The sequence below is a fragment of the Mesocricetus auratus genome, unplaced genomic scaffold (assembly GCF_017639785.1).
Source record: "Mesocricetus auratus isolate SY011 unplaced genomic scaffold, BCM_Maur_2.0 Super-Scaffold_100008, whole genome shotgun sequence".
Taxonomy (NCBI): Eukaryota; Metazoa; Chordata; class Mammalia; order Rodentia; family Cricetidae; genus Mesocricetus; species Mesocricetus auratus.
In genome coordinates, this window is record NW_024429192.1 from 74,730,796 (window position 1) to 74,747,518 (window position 16,723).

Genomic DNA, 16,723 nt, shown 5'->3' on the forward strand with positions numbered 1-16,723 from the left:
GTGTTGCTGAGTGGAATATGTATTTTTTGGTGTTTGGTTAGAATAGTCTGTAGATACCTGTTAGGTCCATTTAATATTAGACGGCATTTATTTCTGAAGTTTTTGTTTATTTTTTGTCTAGATGACCTGTGTGAGGTGTTGACATTACCTTATTGTTGGATTTGTGTTAATCCATGTCTTTAATTCCACTGGTATTCTTTTTTATTGAAAGTGGATGTCCCAGAGGTTGGAGCATGCATGGGGGGCAGGATTCTTTGTGTAGCTTTGGAGCCTGTCCTAGAACTCATTCTGTAAACCAGGCTGGCCTCGAACTCACAGAGATCTGCTTGTTTCTGCCACCTGAGTGCTAGGATTAAAGGTGTGAGCCACCACTGCCCAGCCCCTGCTTGGTTCTTGGAATATTTTCCCTTCATCATTTCACTGTAAGGCAGTGCCCATCTTTAAAGCTGAGTTTCTTGTAAACAACAGAAAGATGGGTTTTGTTTCTTTAGCTATTAACTAGCCTTGTCTGTTGATTGGAGAGTTAAGGCTGTTAGTTATTGTCGAAAGTGTATTTAGATTGCAGTCTGGTTTGTGTTCTCAATTGTGGTTTGTTTTTCATTAAATTATAACTTCATTTCTTCATTTGTCGTGCTCGCCCCCCAGCTCAGGGTCTCTTGGCTGTGCTTACTCCTCCTCAACTTGAAGTATTGCTTCAGTATTCCATGTTTATCAATCTTGTTTGTGTTTTATTGTTGTTGTTCTTGTTTTAGACTGTTTAGATCATGGAAAGTATTTCTTTCTCTTCAATAATGGCAGGTGGTTTTACTGGGTGCTGTAGTCTAGGTTGACCATTGTGGACTCTTAGAACTTGGAATATATTTACTCCTGGACCTTCTGGCTTTTAGAGTTTCTAATGAGAAATCAGGTATTATTCTGATGGGTTTTCCATTATATGTGACTTATATTTTTTTCTCTTCAAGCTCTCAATGCTTTATCTCTGTGTAAGTAGTGTTTAAGCCATGATTTGTGTTAAGTGCTTCTTTCTTGGTCTTATCTGGCTGGGGTTCTGTGTACTTGTGCCTGTACTGGTATGGCTTTCTTTAGTTTGGGGGACATTTTCTTCTCTGACTTCCTAAAAGAGCTGATCTATGCCATTAACCTGGGACCCATCTATATTTTTTTGTAGGATCCTATTCCACACTTTAAAGTTGTTTTCATTTCTTTTTGCATATTTTGTCTAGATCCTCTACTGTATCTTTGGACCCTGACAGGCTGTCTCTGCTTGACTCACAGGTAAGGCTTTCCCCTAGTTTTCTGGTTGGGACATCGATTGTTTCAATTCCATCTTCAATTCAGCCTTGTTTTCTTCAGTGTTCCTGGCCCTTTGTTGAATTCGGTTTTTAAGACCCAAATTCTCTTTGCTATTTTTTCCTCTTTTTGGTTTTCCCAAATAGTGTTTCTCTGTGTGACAACCCTGGCTGTCCTGGAAATCTGTCTGTAGACCAGTCTAGCCTCAATCTCACAGAAATCCACCTATCTCTGCCTCTGGAGTGCTGGGATTGAAGATATGAGCCACCCAGCTCCCTCTGCTATTTTATTTAAGTGTGTTATTTGTACTTTCTTGGCGATCACTTCTGTGTTTGAACTGATACTTAGAGCATGCTTCTATAGGACACGTGTGTTCATGGGAGACAAGCTCTTTGGGTTGTTCATGCTGCTTTTATATTCACTGGGCAAGTGAACTTTTTTCTTTGTGTGTCTGATGTGACAATCTGGCCTTCTTTAATTGTTCCAGTGCAGGAGATACATGAGCTGAACTAAGTCACATAGAGCCTGTGGATGATTTGTTTAGTTAAACAAGGAAATGATGGCTCCCAAACCGCTAGTCTAGAGCCAGACCGGGCTGTCACAATGGAGGTCTTCAGCTGTGAGTCTGAAACTAGGCTTGATAGCAGTGGGGTAGGGGCTACATAGATTCCTTTCAATGAACTGTTGTGACATTTTTTAAATGGATTCCCTGTGACCTTTGGAGTGTGCTTATCTTTCTCTCAAAGAGCTAGCTAAGAGGTCATAAATTCCTATTTATCATGGAAACTCTTTCTTTTTCCTTTAATTTATTTATTGTTTTAAGAGTCTGATGTTACTTCTGATACATTTCATCTTTTAAAAACAAGTTTCAGGCCAGGTGGTGGTGGCACACGCCTTTGATCCCAGGACTCAGGAGGCAGAGTCAGGTGGATCTCTGAGTTTGAGGTCAGCCTAGTCTAGAGAGCAAGTTCTAAGACAGCCAGAACTACACAGAGAAACCCTGTTTTGAAAAACCAAAAACCCAAACAGAACAGTTTCTTTTTTTTTTTTTTTTCGAGACAGGGTTTCTCTGTATTGGTTTTGGAACCTGTCCTGGAACTCAATTGGTAGACCAGGCTGGTCTCAAACTCACAGAGATCCACCTGCCTCTGCCTCCCAAGTGCTGGGATTAAAGGCGTGCACCACCAATGCCTGGCTCCAGAACAGTTTCTTTAGATGTGTTTTGTACATCTGAGTGTTTTGGCATGTGTACATGTGTACCACACACATGCCTAGTGCCTGAATAGGAAGGAGGAGCCATTGCTTGAACTGAGTGTACACATGGCTCTGACCCACCATGCTGGTGCTGGGGATTAAAGCACCAAGTGCTCTAACCATTGGGCCAACTCTCCAGTCCACGCCCTTGCTGAACATAGTAGACTGGGTGGAGAGCTGTGGTCTTTTAGACCTGCCTTCTGGCTTTAAAAGTTTCTGCCAAATAATCATGTATTGTTCTGACGGGTCTCTATTTATAAATGACTTGACGTTTCTTCTTGCAGCTTTTATTACTCACTCTTTATTCTGTATTTTTAATCTTTTAATTTGCATATGTTGTGGGGAGTTTCTTTTCTGGTCCTGTCTGGTTGGTGTTTTGTAGACCTCTTGCACCTGGATAGACATTTCTTTCTCTGGATTTGGGAAATCTTTCCAATTTTCTTGAAGATATTTTATCTGCCTTTGCTGCATGATTGTTCTTGTTCTCCACCTGCAATCCGGATGTTAGGTCTTTTTATGGTGCCCCAGAGCCTTCCATGTTCTGGCTGGACTCCTGGTGCAGAAACTATATAACAGCCTTGAAAAAGAACAGTGTGTGAGGAATCACTTTTTTTGAATTCTAAGACTTTAATGTGGTTCAGATAAAGAAAACAGTACAAAACCCAGAAAATTGCTACATGAAAAATTACAAAAATATTAAGATCAAGGAAACATGATCCATTGCATAAATTGTTTCCCTCTAGATACTGATGGCCATGGAAGGAAAGAAGGAAGGGAGAGAGGAAGGGAGGGAGAGAGAGAGGGAGGAGAGAAGGAAGAAAATAAATTTACTCAACCTAAACTTTGTAGGCATGTATAACCTTTTGACCTAGTGACACAATATTATCATCTACAAAGGTCGTGATCAAGAACCACACAATCTCGACCCCTCTGACTCCTCCAATCTCCTCCGCCCCTTCTGCAGGATTCTCCAATCTCAGCCTAATGTTTGACCGTGGGTATCTGCGTCTGTCTCCATCAGTTGCTGGATAAAACCTCTCTGATGACAGCTGGGCTAGGCTCCAATCTATGTGAATAGCAGAATACTGATGGCATCATGACATTGACATTTTCCTTCCAGTTGTGTTCAGCGCTATCTTATGACTTTGGCATGTCCAGCCTGTGTGCTGGCACTCCAGGCAGTGGCAGGGGTGGTGGGCTCACTCTCATGGCCTGGGTCTCAGGCTGTACTAATCACTGGTTGACGACTCCTACTATCTCTGTGCCACCCTTAACCCAGCACATCCCTTAGGTGGGGCAGACAGAGGTCAAAGGTTATGTGGCTGGGTTGGTGTTCCAGCCCCTCCATTGGAATCTTCCCTGGTCAGAGGATGGCCAGTTCAGGCTACATATCCTCTCTTGCTAGGAGTCTTAGCTGGGGTCATCCTTGTAGATTCTGGGGTTTTCCTTGCCCCAGGTTCTACCTGACCCTGACATGACCCCCTTTCCAGTCAGCTCTTTCAGTGCTCTCTCTCCCACCCCACTGTAGCATGAGTTCTAATTGATCTTAATAATAAAAATCCAGAGTCAGATAGTAGGGGGTGAAAGCTGAAAGCTCAGAGAAGCAGAGCAGTCAGCCACTATAGTTTTTACCTCTATGAAATCCCCAGACTGAAATGAGAGCAAGCTACTGTCTCCTCCTACCTTATGTTCCTCTCTGTACAGCCATCTCACTTCCTGCTTGCCTGTGGAGACTTCAAGACCTCTATGGTTAACTAGTGGCTAGCTCCACCCTTTGATCCTCAGGCAAGCTTTATTTATTAGAGCACAAACAAGATGTCACCATGTACCACCCCACCTGATCCCCCATGTTCCCATCCCCACCCACCTCCAGTCTACCCACAAAATCTCTTCTATTTCCCCTTCTCAGAGAGATCCTACTGTCCTACTTGAGGTCTTCTTGTTACCTAGACTCTCTGGGGCTGTGGATTGTATCATAGTTATCCTTTACTTAACAGATACTATCTGCTTATAAGTGAGTACATACCATGTTTGTCTTTCTGGGTTTGGGTTACCTCACTCAGGATGATTTTTCTAGTTCCATCCATTTACCTGCAAATTTCATGATGTTATTGTTTTTAACAGCTGAATAATACTCCACTGGATAAATGTACCACATTTTTCTTTATTCATCTTTCAGTTGTGGGACATCTAGGTTATTTCCAGATTCTGACTATTATGAATAAAAAGTGGTTATGAACATAATTGAACAAGTAAGAGTCCATGTAATATGATTGAGCATCCTCTGTCGATATACCCAAGAGAGGTATAGTTGGAACTTAATCGATTCCCAATTTTCTGAGAAACTGCCATGTTGAATTCCAAAGTTACTCTACAAGTTTGCACTCCCACCAGCAGTAGAGGAGTGTTCCCCTTGCTCCACATTCTCATGAACCTTATACAAAAGTTAGGTCAAAGAGGTCTTTGATGAAAACATAAACTTAAAACTGTCATCATTTTTAGTGGAAGAAATTTGATATACAAACGGGATGGACAACAGATTAGAGATTGATTGCCGGAGTTAGAGAAGGTGAGAAGGAAGAAGGGGGCTGGCCCGAGTGAAGTGGAATCAAGAGGGCTCCTTGTGGGATTGGAATCACTTTGTATACTCATTGCGTTGCCTAAAAATCTACCCAAGTCATAGACTGGCATAGAACTAAGCACAGTGTACCTATGCCAACAGCTAGTTTGGATATTGATGTTGTACTACAGTTGTATAAGATATAATCATAAGAAATAACCGAGTGAATCTCTCCAAACTGTTTCTGTAGCATCCTTCCAGTCTGTTAAGTATTTCAAATTAAAAAGTTAAAGAAAAAGACAGATCTTGTCATTAGAGATGTCATTCTTGTTCACAGGTGCTGATTCAAATTTTTTTGTTTTTTTTTCAAAACATGGTTTCTCTGTGTAACAGCTCTGTTTGTCCTGGAACTCACTCTGTAGACCAGGCTGGCCTCAAACTCACTGAGATCACCTGCCTCTGCCTCCCAAGTGCTGGGATTAAAGGCATGTGCCACCATCTCCATGGTGATTCAGAATGTTAAATCTCAGTTAAATAAAGTAATATTTACTTCAGTTCCTGAATCACATAAGCTGTGTTTCGAGTGTTCCTTATTATGTATCCCAGAGGCAGAGAAGTCCTGTCACCACAGAAACTACAGTTACTTATTGTTCGGAACCCTCTTTGCAATGACAGGTAACACATGTGTTGGCACTCACAGAGTTTTACATGAATTGCCTAGGATTTGTAAACCAAGAAGCAATGGTCTTTTCCAGTAACAGAAAATAAGCATACTTAACATGTATTTTTAGAAGTATTGCCATTTATAGTGGGTAAGAGTTAATACAGAGATTCATAACGGGTCACAGTGTTGAGAATGAATGAGTGTTGAATGCTCACCGCTAACAGCATCAGTATCATCACTTCTAAGATTCAGGGAGTTTAGGAGCTTGAGGATAGGGGAAGCATCCTATGAAACCACTGTCCTGATAAGATGTGGCTAATGTAATCATGAACACAAGATTACACACAAAACTAAGACATGTACATGGAAAGGGGCTAGGTGGGAGAGGAATGGGAGGGATATGTTCCCAAAATACTCCATGCTGTCAAAAATGAAATTAAAATATTTGTAACTATTGGAATTTGAGGCTATTCTATTATTTTAGTAAGGAACTGAAATAGTTGCTTCATGTCTAGAAAAAAAAGGAAGTTTTTATTTCTTTTTTTACCAAAGCAGTTACAATTTTTCTCCAAATCACAATATAACATATATAGGAGATAGGTAAAAGGAGGAGATAGATGTTGGGGGAAAAGGAGTCAATTTGGAGTGTTTTAAATACCCGGGCTTTGTGTTGCTTCCTGCTAGTCACTGACCTACCAGGGGTAGCTTACCACCACCACAGAGGAAGTTCAAGCAGACCTTAAGCCCCGAAGCTATTTCTGAGTCAAAATGACCTTGAGGAAGTGATAGTTCTCTTCTTTTTTTTCATAGCAAGCCAACTAGTTAAGATCAAGATAGTTCACTGGGTGGATCCTGAGTTTCTAGATGCTAAGATGCTCCTAAGCTCTGGGCTGGATGTGAAACTTAAATTTACAAGGAAATTAAATAGGAAGTACTGAGGAATTAAGTTATGAAGAGGACCACTTGATATAGAAAGTAGTTTGTTAGTCCCAAACAGCAAGTATAGCAAGAAAAACAGAACCAGGAATATCTGGTCAGGAGCTGTCTGTGGATGGTGGGCTGTGCCCCTCATTGTGGTGGTCAGGGGCTGTCTGTCTGGGCTATGCCCTCACTGTAGTGCTCAGGAGCTGTCTGTGAGCTGTGCCCTCACTGTGGTGCTCAGGGGCTGTCTGTCTGCCTGTGGGCTGTGCCCTCACTGTGGTGCTCAGGTCTGCCTGTCGATCTGGGCTATGCCCTCACTATGGTGCTCAGGGGCTATCTGTCTGCCTGTGGGCTGTGCCCCTCGCTGTGAAGTGGGCCCATGAAGCCTCATGGTGAGACTTCTTACAAGGGTACCCAGGAGTCAAATTCTACAGCTGTAACTGATGACAGTGTTCATGTGAGGATGTTGGTTTGCTTCACTTCTGCTTTTCTCCTTCCAGGAAGTTTTGTATTTAGCGCCTAACTTTGGGGGAGAGATGCTAAGTGTAGCACTGGACAAATTTGAAAATTTGGGTCCTAAAACCACTGTGAAATTTAAACATATTGATTAAATTGGTCAAAATTACTTTGTTTAGAGTTATATCTGGTTTTGTGGCATCTAATATGGCAAGCTATGAGCCTTGAATGTAGAAACCAGCACACGTTCATGAGGGAATTTACCCAGGGCAATATTTTCCCTCCTCTGAATCCACATACTACCTAGGCAAGAAAAGGTACAGTCAGTGGTAAAGATTTATAAAACATCTACAATGTAGGATTTTTTGTTTTTTGCTTTTGGAGACAGGGTTTCTTTTTGTAGCTCTGGCTGTCCTGGTACTCATCTATAGACAAGGCTGGCCCACAATTCACAGGCCTCTACCTAGATCCAAATGCTTCTGCCTCCCGAGTGCGGAAAATTAAAGGTGTGTGCCACCACCACCTGGCTACAATGTAGGATTTTGTTTACCATAAAGTTGCATACTTTAAACCATTATGAAATACTTCAAATAAATATTTATTCATTCTCTCTTTTTGTTTCCCATACTGCTGAAACATTGAAAAGGAGGTAAAAACACAAGGGCCATGGCAGCACATGCCTTTAATCCCAGCACTCTAGAGCCTGAGGCAGGCAGCCAAGTCCAGACTAGCCAGGGTTGCAAAGTGAGACCCCATCTTCAACCAACCAACCAACCAGCCAATTAACAACCAACCACAAACTAACCAACCAAACCAAACCAGCCATCCAACCAACCCAAACCAACCCAAACCAACCAACCAGCCAACCAAGCAAGAGCCAACATGCTCATTAAGATCCTCACTGTGAAACATAACAGCAAAGCAAGACAGTTTCAGTTCAGCCACAGTATACTGGCATGTGGTCATTTTAAAGTTTCCTGCTACATGCCTCAGAGGGATCCAAAAGTGCTGACTTCTCATAGACACATGCCTGAGCACATTGTCCGTACTTCCTGTACCGCAGCAATCACTTAAGCTGGATGAGCTTGGGGGCTTGAGTGGGTCAAGTCTGGAAAGCATCAGGCCCTGAGGTGGACATACTATATGAATTTGCTGTAACACCATTCACTTCACAGAGATCAATTTGTAAAGCTCATAATTTTGACAGTGTTCACATGATCATCACAGGTACATTACTAGCTCTCAAATCACCACCTCTTAGGAGTATTCCCCTGGATTCGGGGATGCTTAAGAAAGGTGGCTAAGTGGAGTAGCATGAGCCTACCAACCTGACTCTATTCCTGTAGCCCAGGTGGAGACAGAAGCATAGGACCAGCTCCACAAAGTTTTCCCCTGACCCCTACACATGCCCACTGGCATGCACACACCTATACCCCCCACACATTAATACACATACACAGTAACACTAAATACACCCTTTAAACTCTCTGTTCATATGTGTTATTGACAGTTACAGTGAGAAAATGTATGAGAACCTTGAAGTGCATAGACCTTAACTCCCTGATGTTAATGTATAGTATAGGGGTTAGGGTTAGGGTTAGGGTTAGGGTTAGGGTTAGGGTTAGGGTTAGGGTTAGGGTTAGCACATCTTAACACAACAGGAGAAATTTCTAAAAGGCTCCAACTGATTTTCAGGTGGATTTCTCCAGCTGGTCTCTTCTATTCTTCCACTTGCTAGTTCATAAGTTATTTTAAGGGTTTATTTGGCTGTACTCATCAAAATACCTCAAGTATTTGAAGGTAGTGCATAATTTATATCTCGATTCTCTTCCAGAAATGCAGTAATTTGTTAAAAGGATTATGAAAGTGATCTGAACCTAGATACTATAGTTTGAGTCTAACTATAACATCAAAACATTACAAAGAAAGGGAATTAGGGTTGCATTGTTGTGTAGACATGTGACTGGTTACTCTTTAGGTGTTCTAAGAGTCCTGTATTATAATGATTGATTTTAACCAGCAATAGTATCTTTACACAGAACAGGAATAGCATCTTTAGTTAAAATCCTTAGTGTCTTAGCAAAGAGTTACTTACATTGCAGTGTGATCTGCATACTTATTTCTGAGAAAGACTTGAAAGATCCTTTTTCTTTGGGGAACACAGTCACATTGCTCTGAATTGGTTATTCTATTTCTCAGCTCTTTCCTGTGACTGTGAGCTCTGTGTGTGTGCACGTACATGTGTGTTGCTAGATCAAACCTAGGACCTTGTACATTCTAAGCAAGCTCCGTACCACAGAGCTCCACCCCAACCTGAGACTTCTTTTTAAAGGATAGCTTGTTATAAACCTACTGGCTTGCTATAGTTAAATGACATGCAGCCAGCCAGAGTCACCCCTCCTATCCCACCCACAGTGTTCTCTCCCTCTGGCCACATGTTGAAATACTTTCTAGGGGTTTTGAAATATACTGTGTCCTTCTCTGGGGTGTCCTCACAACTCTCACAACTAGGGCAGTTATGAAACAACTCTGTAGTTCCTGTTATTTATATATTTGTCATGTCCAACACAAGATGCATGCCTGCTGTCTAACTACAGACTAATAGAAATCTTGCCTCCGAATGCCCTTTCCTCAAGAGGCAAGAAAGAAATTGATTGGGAGAGAAACAAGTGCTGCTGGCTGTTATTTGAAAGGGATCTTTTATGGGGTGTGGTGAGTACTACCCTTTTCTGACCACAGTTTCCGAACAGAATTCTTTGAATCTATGGACTGAGTTGCTGCTATGTTAATGTGTAGCATCTGTCATACCTTAACACAACAGTTAACACCTAACTCAGTGTTATCAATCATGAGCATTTCTACTCTTTCCACTGTGGCTGAAAGTTATTGCAAATCTTCATCAGGAAGTTCTGTGCTGCATGTTTCTTTCTTCCTTTTTCCTTTTTTATATGTGCTGTTTCTTGTTTTCATGACCCAGGATCTAATTGAAAGAGCAGCAGTTTTCTCTGTAGTTCATAGTAAAGCTGTGTTTCCTAATAGCAACAGAAGTGAGTTCAAAAGACCAGACTATTATTATTATTATTTATTAATTATTTTTAATTATTATTGTTATTATATTTTCCTTCTTCAAGGCTTTTGAGAAATCACATATGATTTATCAGAATCTGAAGTCTAGTTCACTTAACCAGATTTTCTCAGTGTTTTACTTTAGTAATCATATATTTTATATTTAACCAACTAACCAAACACACAGAACAAAGCCAACTTAGGTGAGTGTATTTGTTCAGAAAAAGAGATTTTTAAAAGGAGCTTTGCGGGGCAAGAGAGAGAGGAGGATCTGCTTGAGGTGTGTGTGGCATCTCCTGCCGGCCAAGCTCTGGGCAGTTCTGTGCTGCCATTGTCCTGCAAAGCCAGGACTGCAGTGCGTGGGGGTCTTGTGTGACTTTTTTTTTACTTCCGCCACATAATAGCATATTATTTTTCAAGGTACTGAAGTTTTCCTGGAAATTGCAGTTTCAGTTGCTTTATGATGTTTTGTCACAGGGCGGTGCCTTGATTTATAACATGTTGTTTGTTGCAATTTTGGCTTGTGAATAACTTTGAGAAGAACAATGGTCTGTTAGGCTGCTGTGCCAGGTACCTTAGGGCAGAACCCCACTTACATTCTCGATTTTAGGATGACAGTAGTAGCTGACCTGGGATTTACATGAGTAGATACTGCACTCAGATTTTAAAGATGTGAAATTGTGAGTCTTACTTTTTCTTAAGCTGTTACTTCCTATCGTGTCCGCCAGCCTGGGCCCTCTGCATAGTGAAAGGAGTGAATATAGGAGGGGCATTTCCTTTGAGGAAAAATGAATGAGGGCCGATTCTCCTGCTTTCTCTGTCTTTGTGAATGGAATACTAGCTCCATCCTATAAGGCAAGCTTAGCGCAGGTTATGAAAACCTGTAAGTACACAAATCCAAGAGGCTTTGACCAAAGTGTTTCTTTGTTTTACTTCTCAATAAATCAGTTGCAGCAGAAGAAAGGCTCTTGTCCTCTAGATTGTCACCATTTATTAACAGTGCTCACCTTTGACCTCACGATTTCAGTGGTGGCATCTCTGCTATCTTAACTGAGGGTTCTGTCATTTGACATTACCAGAGTTAATTTAGATTCAGATTCTTTGTGAGTATACTTAAATACCTCACTCATATTCTGTGTTTTCTATTTCATATTATTCCACCTAGTATAGTGCTCTGGACAGCACATATGTGAGAATTTGTCAGTCATTCTGAGTGGTCGTTTTTACTGAGTGGGCATTTGCGGAAGAAGGAAGACATAATGGCTCCATATTGCTGAATGTAAGCAAACTGTGTTCTTTCTAAATGAGATGTTCCCGTAAATACCTTCAGTACAAGATTGTGGGGCTTTAGGGGGCTGGAGAGATGCCTCAGTGGTTAAGAGCACTGACTGCTCTTCTAGAAGACCCGAGTTCAATTCCCAGCACCCACATGGCAGCTCACATTGTCTGTAATCTAAGATCTGACACCCTCACACAGACATACACGCAGGCAAAACAACCAATACACATTAAAATTTTTTAAAATAATTATTAAAAAAACAAACATAAGAAAAATATTATGGGGTTTTAGGTTGTGGTTCCTCCAGCCGGGCTGAAAGTATCAATGTAGTTGTCCATCCAAACAGTCCTTTTCTGTACCATCTGATGTGTCCCAAAACCTACACATAACCTGTATGTGGCAAGGGTCGCCTGTCCTTTCACTTAAAATTCCATTGGTCGTTCTCAGTAACTAATTTTATCTTTAAGTAAATGTTAGGATAAGTAAGCCCATGTAAGGATGGTTCTCACCATGATAAAGTAATAAATGTTGGAAAACTTTCTTGCCATTAAAAAATAAAATCCAAACAAAAACATGACCCAGCTAAAGGGCTAGGTGAATAACTTGCCGTTAAGCCTGAGTACTCATGTTTTATCCCTGGGACCCAAATGGAAGGTAAAAATAGATTTCTACAAATTGTCCTCAGACCTCCACACCTATGCCATGGTGTACATGTGCACACACATGTGTATATACACACACACATGTATACACATACATGTGTATATACACATGTATACACACATGTATATATACACATGTGTACACACAATTGCAGTAAAATTTTTATATTTCAGAATGAAAATGATTTCAGAAGCCCAATCTACAGTTGTTTGCAAGCCCATAAGCTAATATTCCTGTACTAGAAATATATTGGAAAAGTCTAAAGTCATTGGTATAAGAATCCATAAACTTAGAGAAAGCAAATAACTATAGAAAGAAAACAGTGGTAAACATGAAAATTAAAACTATACAATAGAGCAAATAAAAGAAACAAAAGGTAACCTCTTGGAAAAGCTTAATAAAACTGATAAACCCCTAGTCAGGAGTTAGAAATGAGAGGAAACAATACTGTTGCTTAGATTCTACTCAGTTGTAAGTGACTTTCTGTCAGTGAGCCCTGCAGCATATATGAAACAGACAAGTTTCTCTGAGGGCCATAGGGTAGGGTCGAGTAGGGTACTGCTAGCATGAAGAGGCCCTGGATTTACTCTCTGCCATGGACCTGTGGGATGTACATTTTTAGGGAAGCAATACAGAAGCACAGACCTTTCAAGCTGTTCTCAGTCTGCTAAACAAATTGAATTTGTATTTTAAAGATCGTCTATCATGCTCTGCCATGATGCTGACATACTGCATTTGAGAGCCTGTCAGGCTGTGGTCTGTGAGCAAGTTAGCACAGCACTCTTGGTCAATGCTTGTCCTCCAAAATTGATTAAGTGACATGGTACAAACTAGGAGTATTCTCCCTGGGAAAAACAACTAATAATTAACTTTCTTTAACTCGGAACATGTGATCTTCTTTCTAACTTAGTTAGAAAATGTAAGTCCCCACTAATGCAAGAGCTTCAGTTTTGTGTTTGTGACATGGCATATGAATAAGTGTGTGTCCCGGTTTCCTGGGTTAACACATAAATGAGGTTGAGTGTAAGCATAGTTACACTGTTTCGGGACCTATCGTGAGAATTAAGCCAAGCTGATTCTATTTTTAACAACAGCAATTTGGTTTTTGGTTCTAGAGCAGAATGCAGTATCTGTATATGTTTTTATGTATGTGTGTGCAAGAGGGAGTCCTTTCTCTCAAACACCAAATTAGAGGTGTGGGATGCAGTTCCGTTGGCAGGGAACTTGCCTTCCATACCTTAGACTCTGTGATCAACCCCTAGAACCACATAAACACAAAATGCCGGCACATGCTGGTACCTCCAGCAAACACGACACGGCAGCAGGAGGGTCAGAGGGTTAAGTCATCTTGTGGGTGGTCCTGGATTGTGTAAGAGAGCAAGCAGTCTCAGCAAGCCGTGAAGATCAAGTCAGCTAGCAGCGCTCCCCCATGGCCTTTGTCAGTTCCTGTCCCGAGTTCTTGCCCTGACTTACCTGGATGGTGACTTACAAGCTATAATGAAACAAAACCGTTCTTCCCCAAACTGCTTTTAATCAGGGCATTTTTTTTCCGAGCAATAGGGAAGCCCAGGAAGAAATGGTTAGCACATCAAAGGATATTACTCTGACACACCTGACCTCGAGTTCTGGGGAGGATTGCTGTGGCATGTGGACTTTGGGTTGGAAAAGTGTTTGAGTGTTCAGAGCTGAGTAGGCCATTCTGTGGGTGCTAAGAAGATAAAAAGGGTGAAAGAGAGGTAGACAATGAAGGCATTGCGTGTGATGTTTAAGAGAGAGGCAAACACTCTATCAGTGTTGTTTGAGTGATATTTTGAATTAAGGACCACTAAAGTGAAACCTTTGCTTTACTGGAACAATGGAGCTGAGAAATTAGTGCAGATGAAGAAGAAACCAGCGTCAATGAAGATCATAAATCTAGGAATATCTCCTCAGGGTCAGGATACAGAAGCTGTGGTCCAGAGAACTGTACCTCACGCTGGCAGGTAACCTGTAGAGTCACCCAGGTGGTGCTCGTTTTGAAGTCATGAAGGAGTCAAGAGGAGCAGCTGAGGTTTGGCACTGTGTGGTAGGGCTGGAGTCCCTGAAGAGAGGCCAGGAGAGGCCATCATTGAAGGTACAGCCTCGGTTGCAATAGAAGCCCAGGATTGAAGGTGTCATGGAGAAAAGTTGAGGCTTGGAGCGATGTGGCAGGGGCAGAGTCCCTCGAGAGAGCCTAGGAGAAGCTGTGGGTGAAGGCGTATCGCAGTTGCAGAGCCCCAGAGCTGTGGGGATGCCTGCAACCGGATGACCAGCAGGATAGCTGCAGCCATAGTGGAGCCAGCCTGCGTCTGTGTGATAGTGGGTACTATGCAAGCCCCTTGGAGCCAAGATCAGCAGCCACAGAAACCTGACCAGTGAGCTGTTTGACTTCTCCATAACCGTTCCCATAACCACGGGAGGCTGCAGGAGAACACTGGGTTTGAGGAGAAAATCAGAAGCGGGGTTTGGGAGTGTTGTGTGTGAGTTATTTTTACCCATGTAGAAGAGAGTCGATAGGTGAGCAGTGTAAGAGTCTTCAGTTCTCAGGCTTCGTCTCAGAATAATAGGTGTGGGCATTGTGAGTGTATTTATAGTAAGTTTTAAATGCTTGGATTTTAACCTTTATACTGTTATTTTTCTTGCATGAAATTCTCTTTGATATTTCCATCTTCTTTAAACACTTCAGACAAGGAGGGGGAATACAGGAGTAGATAGTGTTTGGTTTTTCAGCCATTAGGATTTTCCTAGGATTATGTTCACAGTTTTCCTGCTGAGTCAGCATGCAATCTCAGTGCATGCAGAAACAAACCAAAGTCATCCTGAGCAAAACTAAGATGTTGGGAGCTAATCATGAGTAAGACTAGGAATATTTAGATTTAAAATATCTGCTGCCTTTCCTCCCATTCAATGAAGAACAAGAAATAAATCATAATTTCTTTCTAAAAGAATTGATTTTGAAAACTTGACTTTATTTCCAAACTAAAATATTTTATATATTTAAACATATTTGTCTTAAAAATCCTTAAAATATAAAACCAGTTTTCAGGTCTGAGGGGGATTATAGTTGAGAAAATGACTTGCTGATATAGCTTCATTTCCTACAATGTGTTATCTTGGATTTGCAAGTAAACTTTCAAGTTTTTTGTTTGTGCAGTTAAGTTTCTGTGACCTTTCTTCCTGAATGAACAGCACAGCCTATCTGAAACATTAGGACTTTGTCCTGGCAAGGGTCAACTTGCAGAAAGCTTTTAGTTGGTCTGTACTGCCTGGTTTAAATAGCTAAACACCTGCTGAGCAAGCCCTGTGCACACTTCTTCACTTAGGCTTTGCAGGGCTGGAACACAAAGACCACGATTGTTACCCAGTAAGCCTGAGTCACATACTTCTACCAATCGCCTTAGGAGGGCTGGTTACCATGGAATCCACCATCTGTTCACTCCCCGCTGCCGGAATGTGATTATCCTTGCTGGGCCGGGAACACGGGGTTAGCAGGGGAGCCCGTGTAGTGTGAGATTATCTGCAGTGCACTGGGCTATCTATCGGGAGACTCGGTTTGGCTCACTAGAAGAACAAATGCCGGGAGTTGTGCTCCAGCCATTTGTGACTTGTAACCACACGGAATAAATCAGCTTTTCAAGGGTAAGTAACGTGGCACTGTATATCCAGTTTGTACAGCATTTTGTGTGAATATCATTTCTCTGTGGTCAAGGAAAGGAAGTCCTAAGCTCTTTGGTAAGACATCTCCCGGAAAAGCTTTCACACTTGTCTTTTACAGACAGCCTGTACAATTACGTTTTGGAATTATCCTGTAATTTTTTAAAGTATTTCCTGCTTGTGAAAGTGTACTGTGATCTTTGAATGTGGCAAATAGACAGTCATCTTGTAATGGCTTCTACAGTGAATTGCACCAGTGTTCTTACTGAAATTCACCGTGGCCACAGCAGGCTCAATGTTTGTTCTTATTCAAGAAATGACTCCCGTCAGCGGCATTTGTAGATCATGCTCAAATTAAGGCTTGTGCTGGACCACATGTTTTAAGTGTAATGCTGATGTAGTGTTTCTGTCCGGATTTCAAGGGCCAGAGCATGTGGAAACAGTGTGACAGTGCCGTAGTGACAGATGGAGGCTCCGCGATAAGGGAGGGGTGAACCATGGCTGGCTTTTCAAGAGCTTCCTTTGTTACTGTTATTTCTTTTTGTTCACAGCTACTTAAAATGTGTGTTGCATATTGTAAGCCACAGAAGGAAATTTTAGTTTTAACAAATGGATGACTGACATTTTTCCTTGTGGCTCAGAGGTTGGTAGCCCAAACAAGGGACTACTATGTCCTTTGTAAAGCAGCATTGTATGTCCTTCCCCCAAACTGTGCCCTAAAATATAAAAGTGTAAAACAAAACCAGCTGTATGCTCCGGAGACTTCTTTTGTGTTTCAGCCATTGTAACCCCAGCACTAGCACCCTGAGTTTAGCTGGTCTGCCATTTTATTTTCTGCAAGGAGGGAGGGCTGCAATTAGAGGCTTTGCATGTGTAGTTCAGTCAAACTTGAAGCATG

General features: G+C 41.6%; 1 protein-coding gene across 4 annotated transcripts in view; it reads left to right on the forward strand.

Annotated features, from left to right (window-relative positions):
- The window catches only part of Fgd4 (FYVE, RhoGEF and PH domain containing 4), a 170,820-nt gene that overhangs the window by 14,710 nt on the left and 139,387 nt on the right, over nucleotides 1-16,723 (forward strand). The window contains exon 1 of one of the 4 annotated variants that reach the window (XM_040751199.1): nucleotides 9,765-9,857. The exons of 2 other annotated variants lie outside the window; for them this stretch is intronic. In XM_040751199.1, coding sequence (XP_040607133.1) covers nucleotides 9,848-9,857 — 10 coding nt within the window. In that variant the 5' untranslated portion in view covers nucleotides 9,765-9,847. Of the gene's footprint in view, nucleotides 1-9,764; nucleotides 9,858-15,504; nucleotides 15,811-16,723 lie in introns of those variants that run through there. One more of the 4 variants, XM_040751200.1, reaches the window with a different exon arrangement.